This window comes from Bufo gargarizans, chromosome 5 (genome assembly GCF_014858855.1).
Source record: "Bufo gargarizans isolate SCDJY-AF-19 chromosome 5, ASM1485885v1, whole genome shotgun sequence".
Lineage (NCBI taxonomy): Eukaryota > Metazoa > Chordata > Amphibia > Anura > Bufonidae > Bufo > Bufo gargarizans.
In genome coordinates, this window is record NC_058084.1 from 221035060 (window position 1) to 221049213 (window position 14154).

At 43.9% G+C, this 14154-nt stretch overlaps 1 protein-coding gene across 1 annotated transcript in view; it reads right to left on the reverse strand.

Annotated features, from left to right (window-relative positions):
• ADCY1 (adenylate cyclase 1) overlaps positions 1-14154 on the reverse strand; it is a 435025-nt gene that overhangs the window by 48663 nt on the left and 372208 nt on the right. The window contains exon 16 of the mRNA XM_044294968.1: positions 13403-13549. Within this exon, the coding sequence (XP_044150903.1) occupies positions 13403-13549 (147 nt within the window). The remainder of the gene's footprint in view (positions 1-13402; positions 13550-14154) is intronic.

The window sequence follows — 14154 nt, forward strand, 5'->3', positions numbered from 1 at the left end:
CTGTGGAAGTTACTGTTATTAAAGGGACGGGCGCTGTGAGGGTCCCTGTTAAAGGGGTGGGCACTGTGAAAGTCACTGTTAAAGGGTCAGTCACTGTGAAATTCACTGTTAAAGGGGCGGCCACTGTGAAAGTAACTGTTAAAGGGGAGGTCACTGTGAAAATCACTGTTAAAGGGGCGGTCACTGTGAAAGTCACTGTTAAAGGCGAGGTCACTGTGAAAGTCATTGTTAAAGGGGTGGTCACTGTGGAGGTCTCTGTTAAAGGGACGGGCACTGTGGAAGTCTCTGTTAAAGGGGCGGGCACTGTGGAAGTCACTGTTAAAGGGGCAGCCACTGTGAAGGTCACTGTTAAAGGGGCGGCCAATATGAAGGTCACATTTAAAGGGGTGGTCAATGCTAAAGGGGCGGGCACTGAAGAGGTCACTGTTAAAGGGGCAGGCACGGTGGAGGTCAATGTTAAAAGGGCGGCCACTGTGGAGGTCAATGTTAAAGGGGCGGGCACTGTGGAGGTCATTGTTAAAGGGGCGGGTACTGTAGAGGTCACTGTTGATATCTTTTTACAACACATAAAATGAAATAGATGAAAAATAACAGTGCAAAGCCGGGTCCTTCTGCTAGTCTCTTATATATATAAAAATGAGTTTCTGTCTATCTGCCTGTCTAGACGTTCTTTATGCGTGACCAAATTACTGGACCAATCTTCACCAAATTAGGCACACGGGTACATGTGTCCGGAAGGTTTTAGACTGGGTCTCAGCTCTCTAGGACGTACCGTTCCTGAGATATTCCCCAAAAATGAACCCCCCCACCCCAAATACAAGCCTGCAATTCTTTCTCTTCAAATCCCAACTGCCATAAACACAGTTTTACTCCAGGTTTCCGTAACAACCCAGCCATATTTCTTTACTGCCTAAAGGGTCGGTCACAGTGTCACAGTGAAAGTAATAGTTAAAGGAGCTGTCACAGTGAAAGTCGCTGTTAAAGGAGCTGTCACAGTGAAAGTCACTGTTAAAGGGGAGGTCACTGTGAAAGTCAATGTTAAAGGGGCGGTCACTGTGAAAGTCACTGTTAAAGGGCAGGTCAATGTGAAAGTCATTGTTAAAGTGGCGGTTACTGTGAAATATATCCGCGCGAAGTCGGGTCCTTCTGCTAGTCTCTTATCTATATAAAAAATGAGTTTCTGTCTGTCTGTCTAAACGTCTGTCTGTCTGGACGTTCTTTATGCGCGACCAAACGACTGGACCGATCTTCACCAAATTTGGCACACAGGTACATTAGGTGTCCGGGAAGGTTTTAGACCAGGTTTCAGGTCTCTAGGACTTACCGTTTCCCATATATTCCCAAAAAGTGACATGCATTAGGGTATTTTCACACTAGCGCTTTTCTTTTCCAGCATAGTTTCCTCCTAGGGGCTCTATACCAGAAAAGAACTCATTAGTTTTATCCCCATGTATTCTGAATGGAAAGCAATCCGTTCAGGATGCATCAGGGTGTCTTCAGTTCAGTCTTTTTGACTGATTAGGAACGAAAGATAAAACCGCAGCATGGCATGGATCGGATACGCAAAACACATATGGACGTCTGAATGGAGCCTTACAGGGGGGTGATCGATGACAGGGGGGTGATCACCCCATATACACTCCCTGATCACCCCCCTGTCATTGATCACCCCCCCTGTAAGGCTCCATTCAGACGTCCGTATGTGTTTTACGGATCCATGGATCAGATCCGCAAAACACATACGGACGTCTGAATGGAGCCTTACAGGGGGGTGATCAATGACAGGGGGGTGATCACCCCATATAGACTCCGGGATCACCCCCCTGTAAGGCTCCATTTAGACATTTTTTTGGCATAAGTTAGCGGAAATTGATTTTTTTTTGTTTTTTCTTACAAAGTCTCATATTCCACTAACTTGTGTCAAAAAATTAAATCTCACATGAACTCACCATACCCCTCACGGAATCCAAATGCGTAATTAATTTTTTAGACATTTATATTCCAGACTTCTTCTCACGCTTTACGGCCCCTAAAATGCCAGGGCAGTATAAATACCCCACATATGACCCAATTTCGGAAAGAAGATACTCCAAGGTATTCGCTGAGGGGCATATTGAGTCCATGAAAGATTTAACTTTTTGTCCCAAGTTAGCGGAAAGGGAGACTTAAAAAAAAATATATATATCAATTTCCGCTAACTTGTGCCCAAAAAAAGTGCCCCCCAAAAAAATATTCTATGAACTCGCCATGCCCCTCATTGAATACCTTGGGGGGGTCTTCTTTCCAAAATGGGGTCACATATGGGGTATTTATACTGCCCTGGCATTTTAGAGGGGCCCTAAAGCGTGAGAAGAAGTCTGGAATCCAAATGTCTAAAAATGCCCTCTTAAAAGGAATTTGGGCCCCTTTGCGCATGTAGGCTGCAAAAAAGTGTCACACATGTGGTATCGCCGTACTTAGGAGAAGTAGGGCAATGTGTTTTGGGGTGTCATTTTACATATACCCATGCTGGGTGAGATAAATATCTTGGTCAAATGCCAACTTTGTATAAAAAAAATGGGAAAAGTTGTCTTTTGCCGAGATATTTCTCTCACCCAGCATGGGTATATGTAAAACGACACCTCAAAACACATTGCCCAACTTCTCCTGAGTACAGCGATACCACATGTATGACACTTTTTTGCAGCCTAGGTGGGCAAAGGGGCCCACATTTCAAAAAGCACCTTTAGGATTTCACAGGGCATTTTTTACACATTTTGATTTCAAACTACTTCTCACGCATTAGGGTCCCTAAAAAGCCAGGGCAGTATAACTACCCCACAAGTGACCCCATTTTGGAAAGAAGACACCCCAAGGTATTCCGTGAGGGGCATGGCGAGTTCCTAAAATTTTTTTATTTTTTGTCACAAGTTAGCGGAAAATGATGATTTTGTTTTTTCTTACAAAGTCTCATATTCCACTAACGTTTGACAAAAAAATAAAAAATTCTAGGAACTCGCCATGCCCCTCACGGAATACCTTGGGGTGTCTTTTTTCCAAAATGGGGTCACATGTGGGGTAGTTATACTGCCCTGGCTTTTTAGGGGCCCTAATGCGTGAGAAGTAGTTTGAAATCAAAATGTGTAAAAAATGCCCTGTGAAATCCTAAAGTTGCTCTTTGGAATGTGGGCCCCTTTGCCCACCTAGGCTGCAAAAAAGTGTCACACATATGGTATCGCCGTACTCAGGAGAAGTTGGGCAATGTGTTTTGGGGTGTCATTTTACATATACCCATGCTGGGTGAGAGAAATATCTTGGCAAAAGATAACTTTTCCCATTTTTTTATACAAAGTTGGCATTTGACCGAGATATTTATCTCACCCAGCATGGGTATATGTAAAATGACACCTCAAAACACATTACCCAACTTCTCCTGAGTACGGCGATACCACATGTGTGACTCTTTTTTGCAGCCAAGGTGGGCAAAGGGGCCCACATTCCAAAGAGCACCTTTAGGATTTCACAGGGCATTTTTTTTTACACATTTTGATTTCAAACTACTTCTCACACATTAGGGCCCATTAAAAGCCATGACAGTATAACTACCCCACATGTGACCCCATTTTGGAAAGAAGACACCCCAAGGTATTTTGTGATGGGCATATTGAGTTCATGGAAGTTTTTATTTTTTGTCACAAGTTAGTGGAATATGAGACTTTGTAAGGAAAAAAAATAAATCATCATTTTCCGCTAACTTGTGACAAAAAATAAAAAGTTCTATAAACTCACTAGGCCCATCAGCGAATACCTTAGGTTGTCTACTTTCCAAAATGGGGTCATTTGTGGGGTTTTTCTACTGTCTGGGCATTGTAGAACCTCATGAAACATGGCAGGTGCTCAGAAAGTCAGAGCTGCTTCAAAAAGCGGAAATTCACATTTTTGTACTATAGTTTGTAAACGCTATAACTTTTACCCAAACATTTTTTTTTATCAAAGACATGGAGAACAATAAATTTAGCGAAAAATTTATATATAGATGTCGTTAAAAAAAAAAAATTACAACTGAAAGTAAAAAATTTCATTTTTTGGCAAAAATGTCATTAAATTTCGATTAATAACAAAAAAAGTAAAAATGTCAGCAGCAATGAAATACCACCAAATTAAAGCTCTATTAGTGAGAAGAAAAGGAGGTAAAATTCATTTGGGTGGTAAGTTGCATGACCGAGCAATAAACGGTGAAAGTAGTGTAGTGCAGAATTGTAAAAAGTGGTCTGGTCATTAACCACTTCAGCCCCGCTAGGTGAAACCCCCTTCATGACCACAGCACTTTTTACACTTCGGCACTACACTCCTTTCACCGTTTATCGCTCGGTCATGCAACTTACCACCCAAATGAATTTTACCTCCTTTTCTTCTCACTAATGGAGCTTTCATTTGGTGGTATTTTATTGCTGCTGACATTTTTACTTTTTTTGTTATTAATCAAAATGTAACGATTTTTTTGCAAAAAAATGAAATTTTTCACTTTCAGCTGTAAAATTTTGCAAAAGAAACGACATCCATATATAAATTTTTCGCCAAATTTATTGTTCTACATGTCTTTGATAAAAAAAAAATGTTTGGGCAAAAAAAAAATGGTTTGGGTAAAAGTTATAGCATTTACAAACTATGGTACAAAAATGTGAATTTCCGCTTTTTGAAACAGCTCTGACTTTCTGAGCACCTGTCATGATTCCTGAGGTTCTACAATGCCCAAACAGTAGAAAACCCCCACAAATGACCCCATTTCGGAAAGTAGACACCCTAAGGTATTCGCTGATGGGCATAGTGAGTTCATAGAACTTTTTATTTTTTGTCACAAGTTAGCGGAAAATGATGATGATTTTTATTTTTATTTTTTTCTTACAAAGTCTCATATTCCACTAACTTGCGACAAAAAATAAAAAATTCTAGGAACTCGCCATGCCCCTCACGGAATACCTTGGGGTGTCTTCTTTCCAAAATGGGGTCACTTGTGGCGTAGTTATACTGCCCTGGCAATTTAGGGGCCCAAATGTGTGAGAAGAACTTTGCAATCAAAATGTGTAAAAAATGACCGGTGAAATCCAAAAGGTGCACTTTGGAATATGTGCCCCTTTGCCCACCTTGGCAGCAAAAAAGTGTCACACATCTGGTATCGCCGTACTCAGGAGAAGTTGGGGAATGTGTTTTGGGGTGTCATTTTACATATACCCATGCTGGGTGAGAAAAATATCTTGGTCAAATGCCAACTTTGTATAAAAAAATGGGAAAAGTTGTCTTTTGCCAAGATATTTCTCTCATCCAGCATGGGTATATGTAAAATGACACCCCAAAACACATTCCCCAACTTCTCCTGAGTACGGCGATACCAGATGTGTCACACTTTTTTGCTGCCAAGGTGGGCAAAGGGGCACATATTCCAAAGTGCACCTTTCAGATTTTGCAGGCCATTTTTTACACATTTTGATTGCAAGGTACTTCTCACACATTTGGGCCCCTAAATTGCCAGGGCAGTATAACTACGCCACAAGTGACCCCATTTTGGAAAGAAGACACCCCAAGGTATTCCGTGAGGGGCATGGCGAGTTCCTAGAATTTTTTATTTTTTGTCACAAGTTAGCGGAAAATAATGATTTTTTTTTTTCTCCTTTTTTCCTTACAAAGTCTCATATTCCACTAACTTGCGACAAAAAATAAAAAATTCTAGGAACTCGCCATGCCCCTCACGGAATACCTTGGGGTGTCTTCTTTCCAAAATGGGGTCACTTGTGGCGTAGTTATACTGCCCTGGCAATTTAGGGGCCCATATGTGTGAGAAGTACTTTGCAATCAAAATCTGTAAAAAATGACCGGTGAAATCCGAAAGGTGCACTTTGGAATATGTGCCCCTTTGCCCACCTTGGCAGCAAAAAAGTGTGACACATCTGGTATCGCCGTACTCAGGAGAAGTTGGGGAATGTGTTTTGGGGTGTCATTTTACATATACCCATGCTGGATGAGAGAAATATCTTGGCAAAAGACAACTTTTCCCATTTTTTTTATACAAAGTTGGCATTTGACCAAGATATTTTTCTCACCCAGCATGGGTATATGTAAAATGACACCCCAAAACACATTCCCCAACTTCTCCTGAGTACGGCGATACCAGATGTGTGACACTTTTTTGCTGCCAAGGTGGGCAAAGGGGCACATATTCCAAAGTGCACCTTTTGGATTTCACCGGTCATTTTTTACACATTTTGATTGCAAAGTTCTTCTCACACATTTGGGCCCCTAAATTGCCAGGGCAGTATAACTACGCCACAAGTGACCCCATTTTGGAAAGAAGACACCCCAAGGTATTCCGTGAGGGGCATGGCGAGTTCCTAGAATCTTTTATTTTTTGTCGCAAGTTAGTGGAATATGAGACTTTGTAAGGAAAAAAGAAAAAAAAAAGAAAAATCATCATTTTCCGCTAACTTGTGACAAAAAATAAAAAATTCTAGGAACTCGCCGTGCCCCTCACGGAATACCTTGGGGTGTCTTCTTTCCAAAATGGGGTCACTTGTGGCGTAGTTATACTGCCCTGGCAATTTAGGGGCCCAAATGTGTAAGAAGTACCTTGCAATCAAAATCTGTAAAAAATGGCCTGTGAAATCCGAAAGGTGCACTTTGGAATATGTGCCCCTTTGCCCACCTTGGCTGCAAAAAAGTGTCACACATCTGGTATTGCCGTACTCAGGAGAAGTTGGGGAATGTGTTTTGGGGTGCCATTTTACATATAACCATGCTGGGTGAGAGAAATATCTTGGCAAAAGACAACTTTTCCTATTTTTTTATACAAAGTTGGCATTTGACCAAGATATTTTTCTCACCCAGCATGGGTATATGTAAAATGACACCCCAAAACACATTCCCCAACTTCTCCTGAGTACGGCGATACCAGATGTGTGACACTTTTTTGCAGCCTAGATGCGCAAAGGGGCCCAAATTCCTTTTAGGAGGGCATTTTTAGACATTTGGATCCCAGACTTCTTCTCACTTTCGGGCCCCTAAAAAGCCAGGGCAGTATAAATACCCCACATGTGACCCCACTTTGGAAAGAAGACACCCTAAGGTATTCAATGAGGGGCCTGGCGAGTTCCTAGAAATTTTTTATTTTTTGCATAAGTTAGCGGAAATTGATTTTTTTTGTTTTTTTTCTCACAAAGTCTCACTTTCCGCTAACTTAGGACAAAAATTTCAATCTTTCATGGACTCAATATGCCCCTCAGCGAATACCTTGGGGTGTCTTCTTTCCGAAATGGGGTCACATGTGGGGTATTTATACTGCCCTGGCTTTTTAGGGGCCCTAAAGCGTGAGAAGAAGTCTGGAATATAAATGTCTAAAAATGTTTACGCATTTGGATTCCGTGAGGGGTATGCTGAGTTCATGTGAGATTTTATTTTTTGACACAAGTTAGTAGAATATGAGACTTAGTAAGAAAAAACAAAAACAAACAAAAAATTTCCGCTAACTTGTGCCAAAAAAAATGTCTGGGGGGGGTGATCAATGACAGGGGGGTGATCAATGACAGGGGGGTGATCAATGACAGGGGGGTGATCACCCATATAGACTCCCTGATCACCCACCTGTCATTGATCACCCCCCTGGTAAGACTCCATTCAGACGTCCGTATAATTTTTACGGATCCATGGATCGGATCCGCAAAACACATGCGGACGTCTGAATGGAGCCTTACAGGGGGGTTATCAATGACAGGGGGTGATCAGGGTGATCACCCCCCTGTCACTGATCACCCCCCCTGTAAGGCTCCATTAAGACATCCGCATGATTTTTTACGGATCCATGGATACATGGATCGGATCCACAAAACACATGCGGACGTCTGAATGGAGCCTTACAGGGGGGTTATCAATGACAGGGGGTGATCAGGGTGATCACCCCCCTGTCACTGATCACCCCCCCTGTAAGGCTCCATTCAGACATCCGCATGATTTTTTACGGATCCATGGATACATGGATCGGATCCACAAAACACATGCGGACGTCTGAATGGAGCCTTACAGGGGAGTTATCAATGACAGGGGGTGATCAGGGTGATCACCCCCCCCTGTAAGGCTCCATTCAGACATCCGCATGATTTTTTACGGATCCATGGATACATGGATCGGATCCACAAAACACATGCGGACGTCTGAATGGAGCCTTACAGGGGGGTTATCAATGACAGGGGGTGATCAGGGTGATCACCCCCCTGTCACTGATCACCCCCCCTGTAAGGCTCCATTCAGACATCCGCATGATTTTTTACGGATCCATGGATACATGGATCGGATCCACAAAACACATGCGGACGTCTGAATGGAGCCTTACAGGGGGGTTATCAATGACAGGGGGTGATCAGGGTGATCACCCCCCTGTCACTGATCACCCCCCCTGTAAGGCTCCATTCAGACATCCGCATGATTTTTTACGGATCCATGGATCGGATCCACAAAACACATGCGGACGTCTGAATGGAGCCTTACAGGGGGGTTATCAATGACAGGGGGTGATCAGGGTGATCACCCCCCTGACACTGATCACCCCCCCCTGTGAGGCTCCATTCAGACATCCGCATGATTTTTTACGGATCCATGGATACATGGATCGGATCCACAAAACACATGCGGACGTCTGAATGGAGCCTTACAGGGGGGGGATCAATGACAGGGGGTGATCAGGGTGATCACCCCCCTGTCACTGATCACCCCCCCTGTAAGGCTCCATTCAGACATCCGCATGATTTTTTACGGATCCATGGATACATGGATCGGATCCACAAAACACATGCGGACGTCTGAATGGAGCCTTACAGGGGGGTGATCAATGACAGGGGGGTGATCAGGGAGTGTATATGGGTGATCACCCGCCTGTCATTGATCACCCCCTGTAAGGCTCCATTCAGACGTCCGCATGTGTTTTGCGGATCCGATCCATGTATCCATGGATCCGTAAAAATCATGCGGACGTCTGAATGGAGCCTTACAGGGGGGTGATCAATGACAGGGGGGTGATCAATGACAGGGGGTGATCAGGGAGTGTATATGGGTGATCACCCGCCTGTCATTGATCACCCCCCTGTAAGGCTCCATTTAGACGTCCGTATGCGTTTTGCGGATCCGATCCATGTATCCGTGGATCCGTAAAAATCATACGGACGTCTGAACGGAGCCTGACAGGGGGGTGATCAATGACAGTGCGGTGATCAATGACAGGGGGGTGATCAGGGAGTTTATATGGGGTGATCATGGGTGATCAGGGGTTTATAAGGGGTTAATAAGTGACGGGGGGGGGGGTGTAGTGTAGTGTGGTGTTTGGTGCGATTGTACTGACCTACCTGAGTCCTCTGGTGGTCGATCCTAACAAAAGGGACCACCAGAGGACCAGGTAGGAGGTATATTAGACGCTGTTATGAAAACAGCGTCTAATATACCTGTTAGGGGTTAAAAAATTCGGATCTCCAGCCTGCCAGCGAGCGATCGCCGCTGGCAGGCTGGAGATCCACTCGCTTACCTTCCGTTCCTGTGAGCGCGCGCGCCTGTGTGCGCGCGTTCACAGGAAATCCCGGCCCTCGCGAGATGACGCATATATGCGTGACTCTGCGCAGGGCCGCCACCTCCGGACCGCAGATCTGCGTTAGGCGGTCCGGAGGTGGTTAAGGGTGTTTAAGCTAGGGGGGCTGAGGTGGTTAAAGGGGTAGCATTGTGTAGGTCACTGTTAAAGGGGTGGGCACTGTGGATATCACTGTTAAAGGAGCCATTATGAAGTTCACTGTTAAAGGGGTGGTCAATGTTAAAGGGGCGGGTACTGTTGAGGTCACTGTTAAAAGGGCGGGCACTGTGGAGGTCAATGTTAAAGGGACAGGGACTGTGAAAGTCACTGTTAAAGGGGCGGGCACTGCGGAGGTCAGTGTTAAAGAGGCGGGCACTGCGGAGGTCACTGTTAAAGGGGCATGCACTGTGGAAGTCACTGTTAAAGGGGCAGCCACTGTGAAGGTCACTGTTAAAGGGGCGGCCACTATGAAGGTCACTGTTAAATGGGTGGTCAATGTTAAAGGGGTGGGAACTGTGGAGGTCACTGTTAAAGAGGCGGGCACTATGGAAGTCACTGTTAAAGGGGCGGGTACTGTGGAAGTCACTTTTAAAGGGGCGGCCACTGTGAAGGTCACTGTTAAAGGGGCGGCCACTATGGAGGTCACTTTTAAAGGGGCGGCCACTATGAAGGTCACTATTAAAGGGTTTTTTAATGTTAAAGGGGTGGGCACTGTGGAGGTCACTGTTAAAGGGGCGGACATTGTGAAGGTCACTGGTAAAGGGGCAGGCACTGTGGAGGTCAATGTTAAATGGTCAGGCACTGTGGAGGTCAATGTTAAAGGTGCAGGCATTGTGGAGGTCATTGTTAAAGGGGGCGTGTACTGTAGATCACTGTTATGGGGGATAATGTTGATATATTTTTACGACACACGGAAACATGAAATGAAATAGATGAAATATACCCGAGCAAAGCCAAGTCCTTCTGCTAGTTTTAAATAGAACTAAAACTTGGATTTACCTAGGCTGCAATATTTGGTATAAAAGGTAGATGGCTACAAAGGGAACAAAGGCATTCCTCTGTTTTGATTTTCAAGCGCTGGAGTATCCTAATCGCGTCCAGAAGCATCCTATGGGAATATATATGTCACCCATTTCTAAACCACGTCACATTCCTATTGGCTCATTTGTATTTTTAGGTTGTATGGGTGAAACCCAGGGTTTGCTACTAAAAGGAGGGTCTACTGACATTTTGGAGTTGGAAGAAGGCTCAAATACTACCATAAGTCACGTCTTCTCATTCTTTTACCCCTGGACTAAATTTTAAAGGGATTCTGTCACCAGGTTTCACCCCTGTCAGCTAAACATATGCTGATGTTCAGGGCCTCATCAGGATTCCTAATGTGGGCTTCTAAATGTGATCCGTAGCCTTATTTTGCTAAAAAACAGGTTTTACTAACCTGTCACTCAAAGAAATAAGGTGCCCAAGGGGATATTCAAGGGATGCAAGGTGCCGGCCCCACCCACCGCCGTTCGTGCCCAGCGCCGCCTTTGCAGACTTCTGTACCGCCTCCTAATCGTCTGTGCCACCTCTCGCTCTCCCTCCCTCCCCCCTCCTCCTGCTGTAAGATCTCGCGCGTGCGCACAGGGCTCTGAGAGGTGGCGCCAGAGTGCAGGTCATACCTGGGTTGAGCGAAGTGCCGGCGCATGCGCACTTCGTTTTAAGAAGCCAAATCGAGAAGTCCGAATGGGCGCATCAGGCAGAGCCCTGTCCGCACGGGCGCATCAGGCAGAGCCCTGTGCGCACGCGCGAGCTCTTACAGCAGAATCCCTTTAAGATCTGGAGCATTGCACACAACATGGTTAGATCCTTTGTTTAGCGATCATACAAAAATTCTACCATGACATTATCAGTTGTGGATGGGCATCCAGCTCTTTCATGCCTGACACTTGTGCAACTTTCCTTTAACTTCTCTGTCCATTCATACACACATCTACCCAGAAATCACAAGTGGTGGAGCCAGAGATAATTTTTGAATCACCCAGATATTTTATTGTGTAGGCTTCACTTCTTTGTTTAGCATACAAATACTTTTCCAAATTACTGGCTTACTGTAACTACTGTACTACCTTGTGAAAGTTGGCCATACCATTAAATAAATCATTGGATGTACGGATATATTTTTTTCTTTTTACAGCAGTACTTCTTGGCAGTGCCCAGAAGACCTCAGCAAGAGATATATATGTAACACTTTCCATTAAAGGCGACATAACTTGACATAACCCCTTCTTCACCCAGGCCGCCCCTCTGAGTTGAGCATTGGAACATTTTTTTGTGCAGGACTAGGCCTTTTTAGTAGATCAGTTGACAAACCGGGTGACACCATGGGAATGCCAGTGAGCCTGGTAACATCACCAGCACTAATGGGCTAAAGCTCGCCCATTAGTGCTGGTGACATCTCCAAAAACAAATAAAACAAAACAGCCCTTGCCCTGTGTGATGCAGGGCAAGGGATAGCATCGGAGCATGAAATGGGTGAAGGAGGAGATACGTCAGGGTTCAGCTCTGAACCTGGAGAACCCCGTTAAGGGGTTAAACGCATCCATACTTCATAGAGTATGTAAGGAGCACTCAAAGCAAAATGAACACATTATATGCTATACACTCTATTTTACACAATTAAATGTGTAATAGTAGAACATACATTTATTTTTATTTTTTTAAGAATATTTTATTCATTATAATACAAAGATTGATATCAGTGTTGCATTTGTGGTATTATAAAATCCATAAGTCCGTCAATTCTGATTTGTAAACATGATTAACAATAATTTCATACAGGTGCCCATAGTTGTGTAGATAATAAAAATCTAATGGAGATCTCACATACTGGGGGAAGAAGCAGGATTCACTCAGCATCCAGAACTTAATAAAGCGAATACGCGAAACATCTCTTTTGGCATAATATTATCTATGAGAGGCAGGGATCAGAGGCCCGCAACCCAGATGGCCGCCAGGCAGCAAAAGCGCACCACGTACGCCCACTTCCGAACATGGGTGGGCACAATCGGCAGACTTAACAATCATGTGACCAGTCAACTGATACACACATAAACCACACGTAGCAGGCTTACAGCGATCTTTGATCACAAACATTTCGTAAAGCAATAGAGGGGGTCCAGCAGTCTTCTATCACAATAGTAGAGAAACCACTCGCATATTTTACTGCCTCATCCCCGTATAATTAAAAATTGAATATTGATGCCCTACATAACCGTGCCTCACATATATTCACATTAGTGTCTCGTATGCCAAAGGACTCGGATCGAGTGTCAGTCGAAAGTCACCGGCAGTTAAGGCAAATGTGGACAGAGACATAACCAAAGACTGACTCTGTCCCATTAAGAGAAGACATAATAACACCCATACCACACATGTGTCGTGTCACTGCCCACAGTCCAACCTCATGTCTAACAGAAAGAACCGCGTCTCGGGTCACACCCGATGCCCAGCCCCCCCAAAGTCCCAAGCCCCGGACCCCTGCCCATAAACCGCACAGTATTATGGAAAGATCAAAAAATTAACCATTATTTAATGCCGGTAGGTCCTGCCATCCTCCAGTATTCCTAGAGATACTCCGATGCTCAAATGTAACTTCACGTTCTTCGACAATTACAATTCATATAGAAAAGACCAGACTAATAAGATCATCCCCAACCCACCCCACCAACCTCCCCCCCCCCACCTTGCAGGAAAGGAGAAAAAATTAAAATAAAAAAAGCGAAAAGAAGAGAAAAGGAAAACATACATTTTATTTAATCTTAATCTGAAAAATATCTTGCTCACCTCATCAAAGTCAGCGATTATTTCATTTAAAAGTCGTAAACATTCCACTCCCATATTATTGCCATCAAGTTCAATGTAAAAATCATTAAAGTTTGGAATGGAAGCAAACATAACACCAACTTGGGAATAAGACTGGTAATAAAGATCCTGGGGAGAAAAAAAAAATGCTTATATTTAAAGGGGATGTCCCACGAAAAATATTGTACACTTTTCAAACCAGCATCTGGATGTGAATACTTTAATTGCATATAACTAAAAATTTTGCATAGCCACTTTGTCACAGTTATTCAGTAAAATGTATCTGTATAGCGCCAACTGCTGTTTATTTATTTTATTTGTTTGACCTGCTCACTGAAGGCCGCACATGCTCAGTTTCATCCTTCAACTGCCTCCTGAGCTGTGATAGGGAGAAAGGTACAGAAGAAAGACATGCCTCCTGAGAAAGAACACTCCCCTTGAGCTGTCAGATTGATATAAATCTAGCAGAGCAAAGAATGGAGAAATCTCTGGATCCATGTGAGGTACAGGGCTGGTTCTAGCTTTGTTAGCAAGAGGTTGTAATGTACTATATGATGTCTGATTTTCATTTTTTACATTAGTCATGGGATAACCCCTTTAAAGCAACACCAACATTTTCTAAAGGTGACTGGTTACATATCAACATCCAAGACAAATGTGCCCACAAGATTTCAACTTGTGGGCAGTATGCGGAAACATTTACTTCAATGGATCCACCAAAAATGGAAATGACT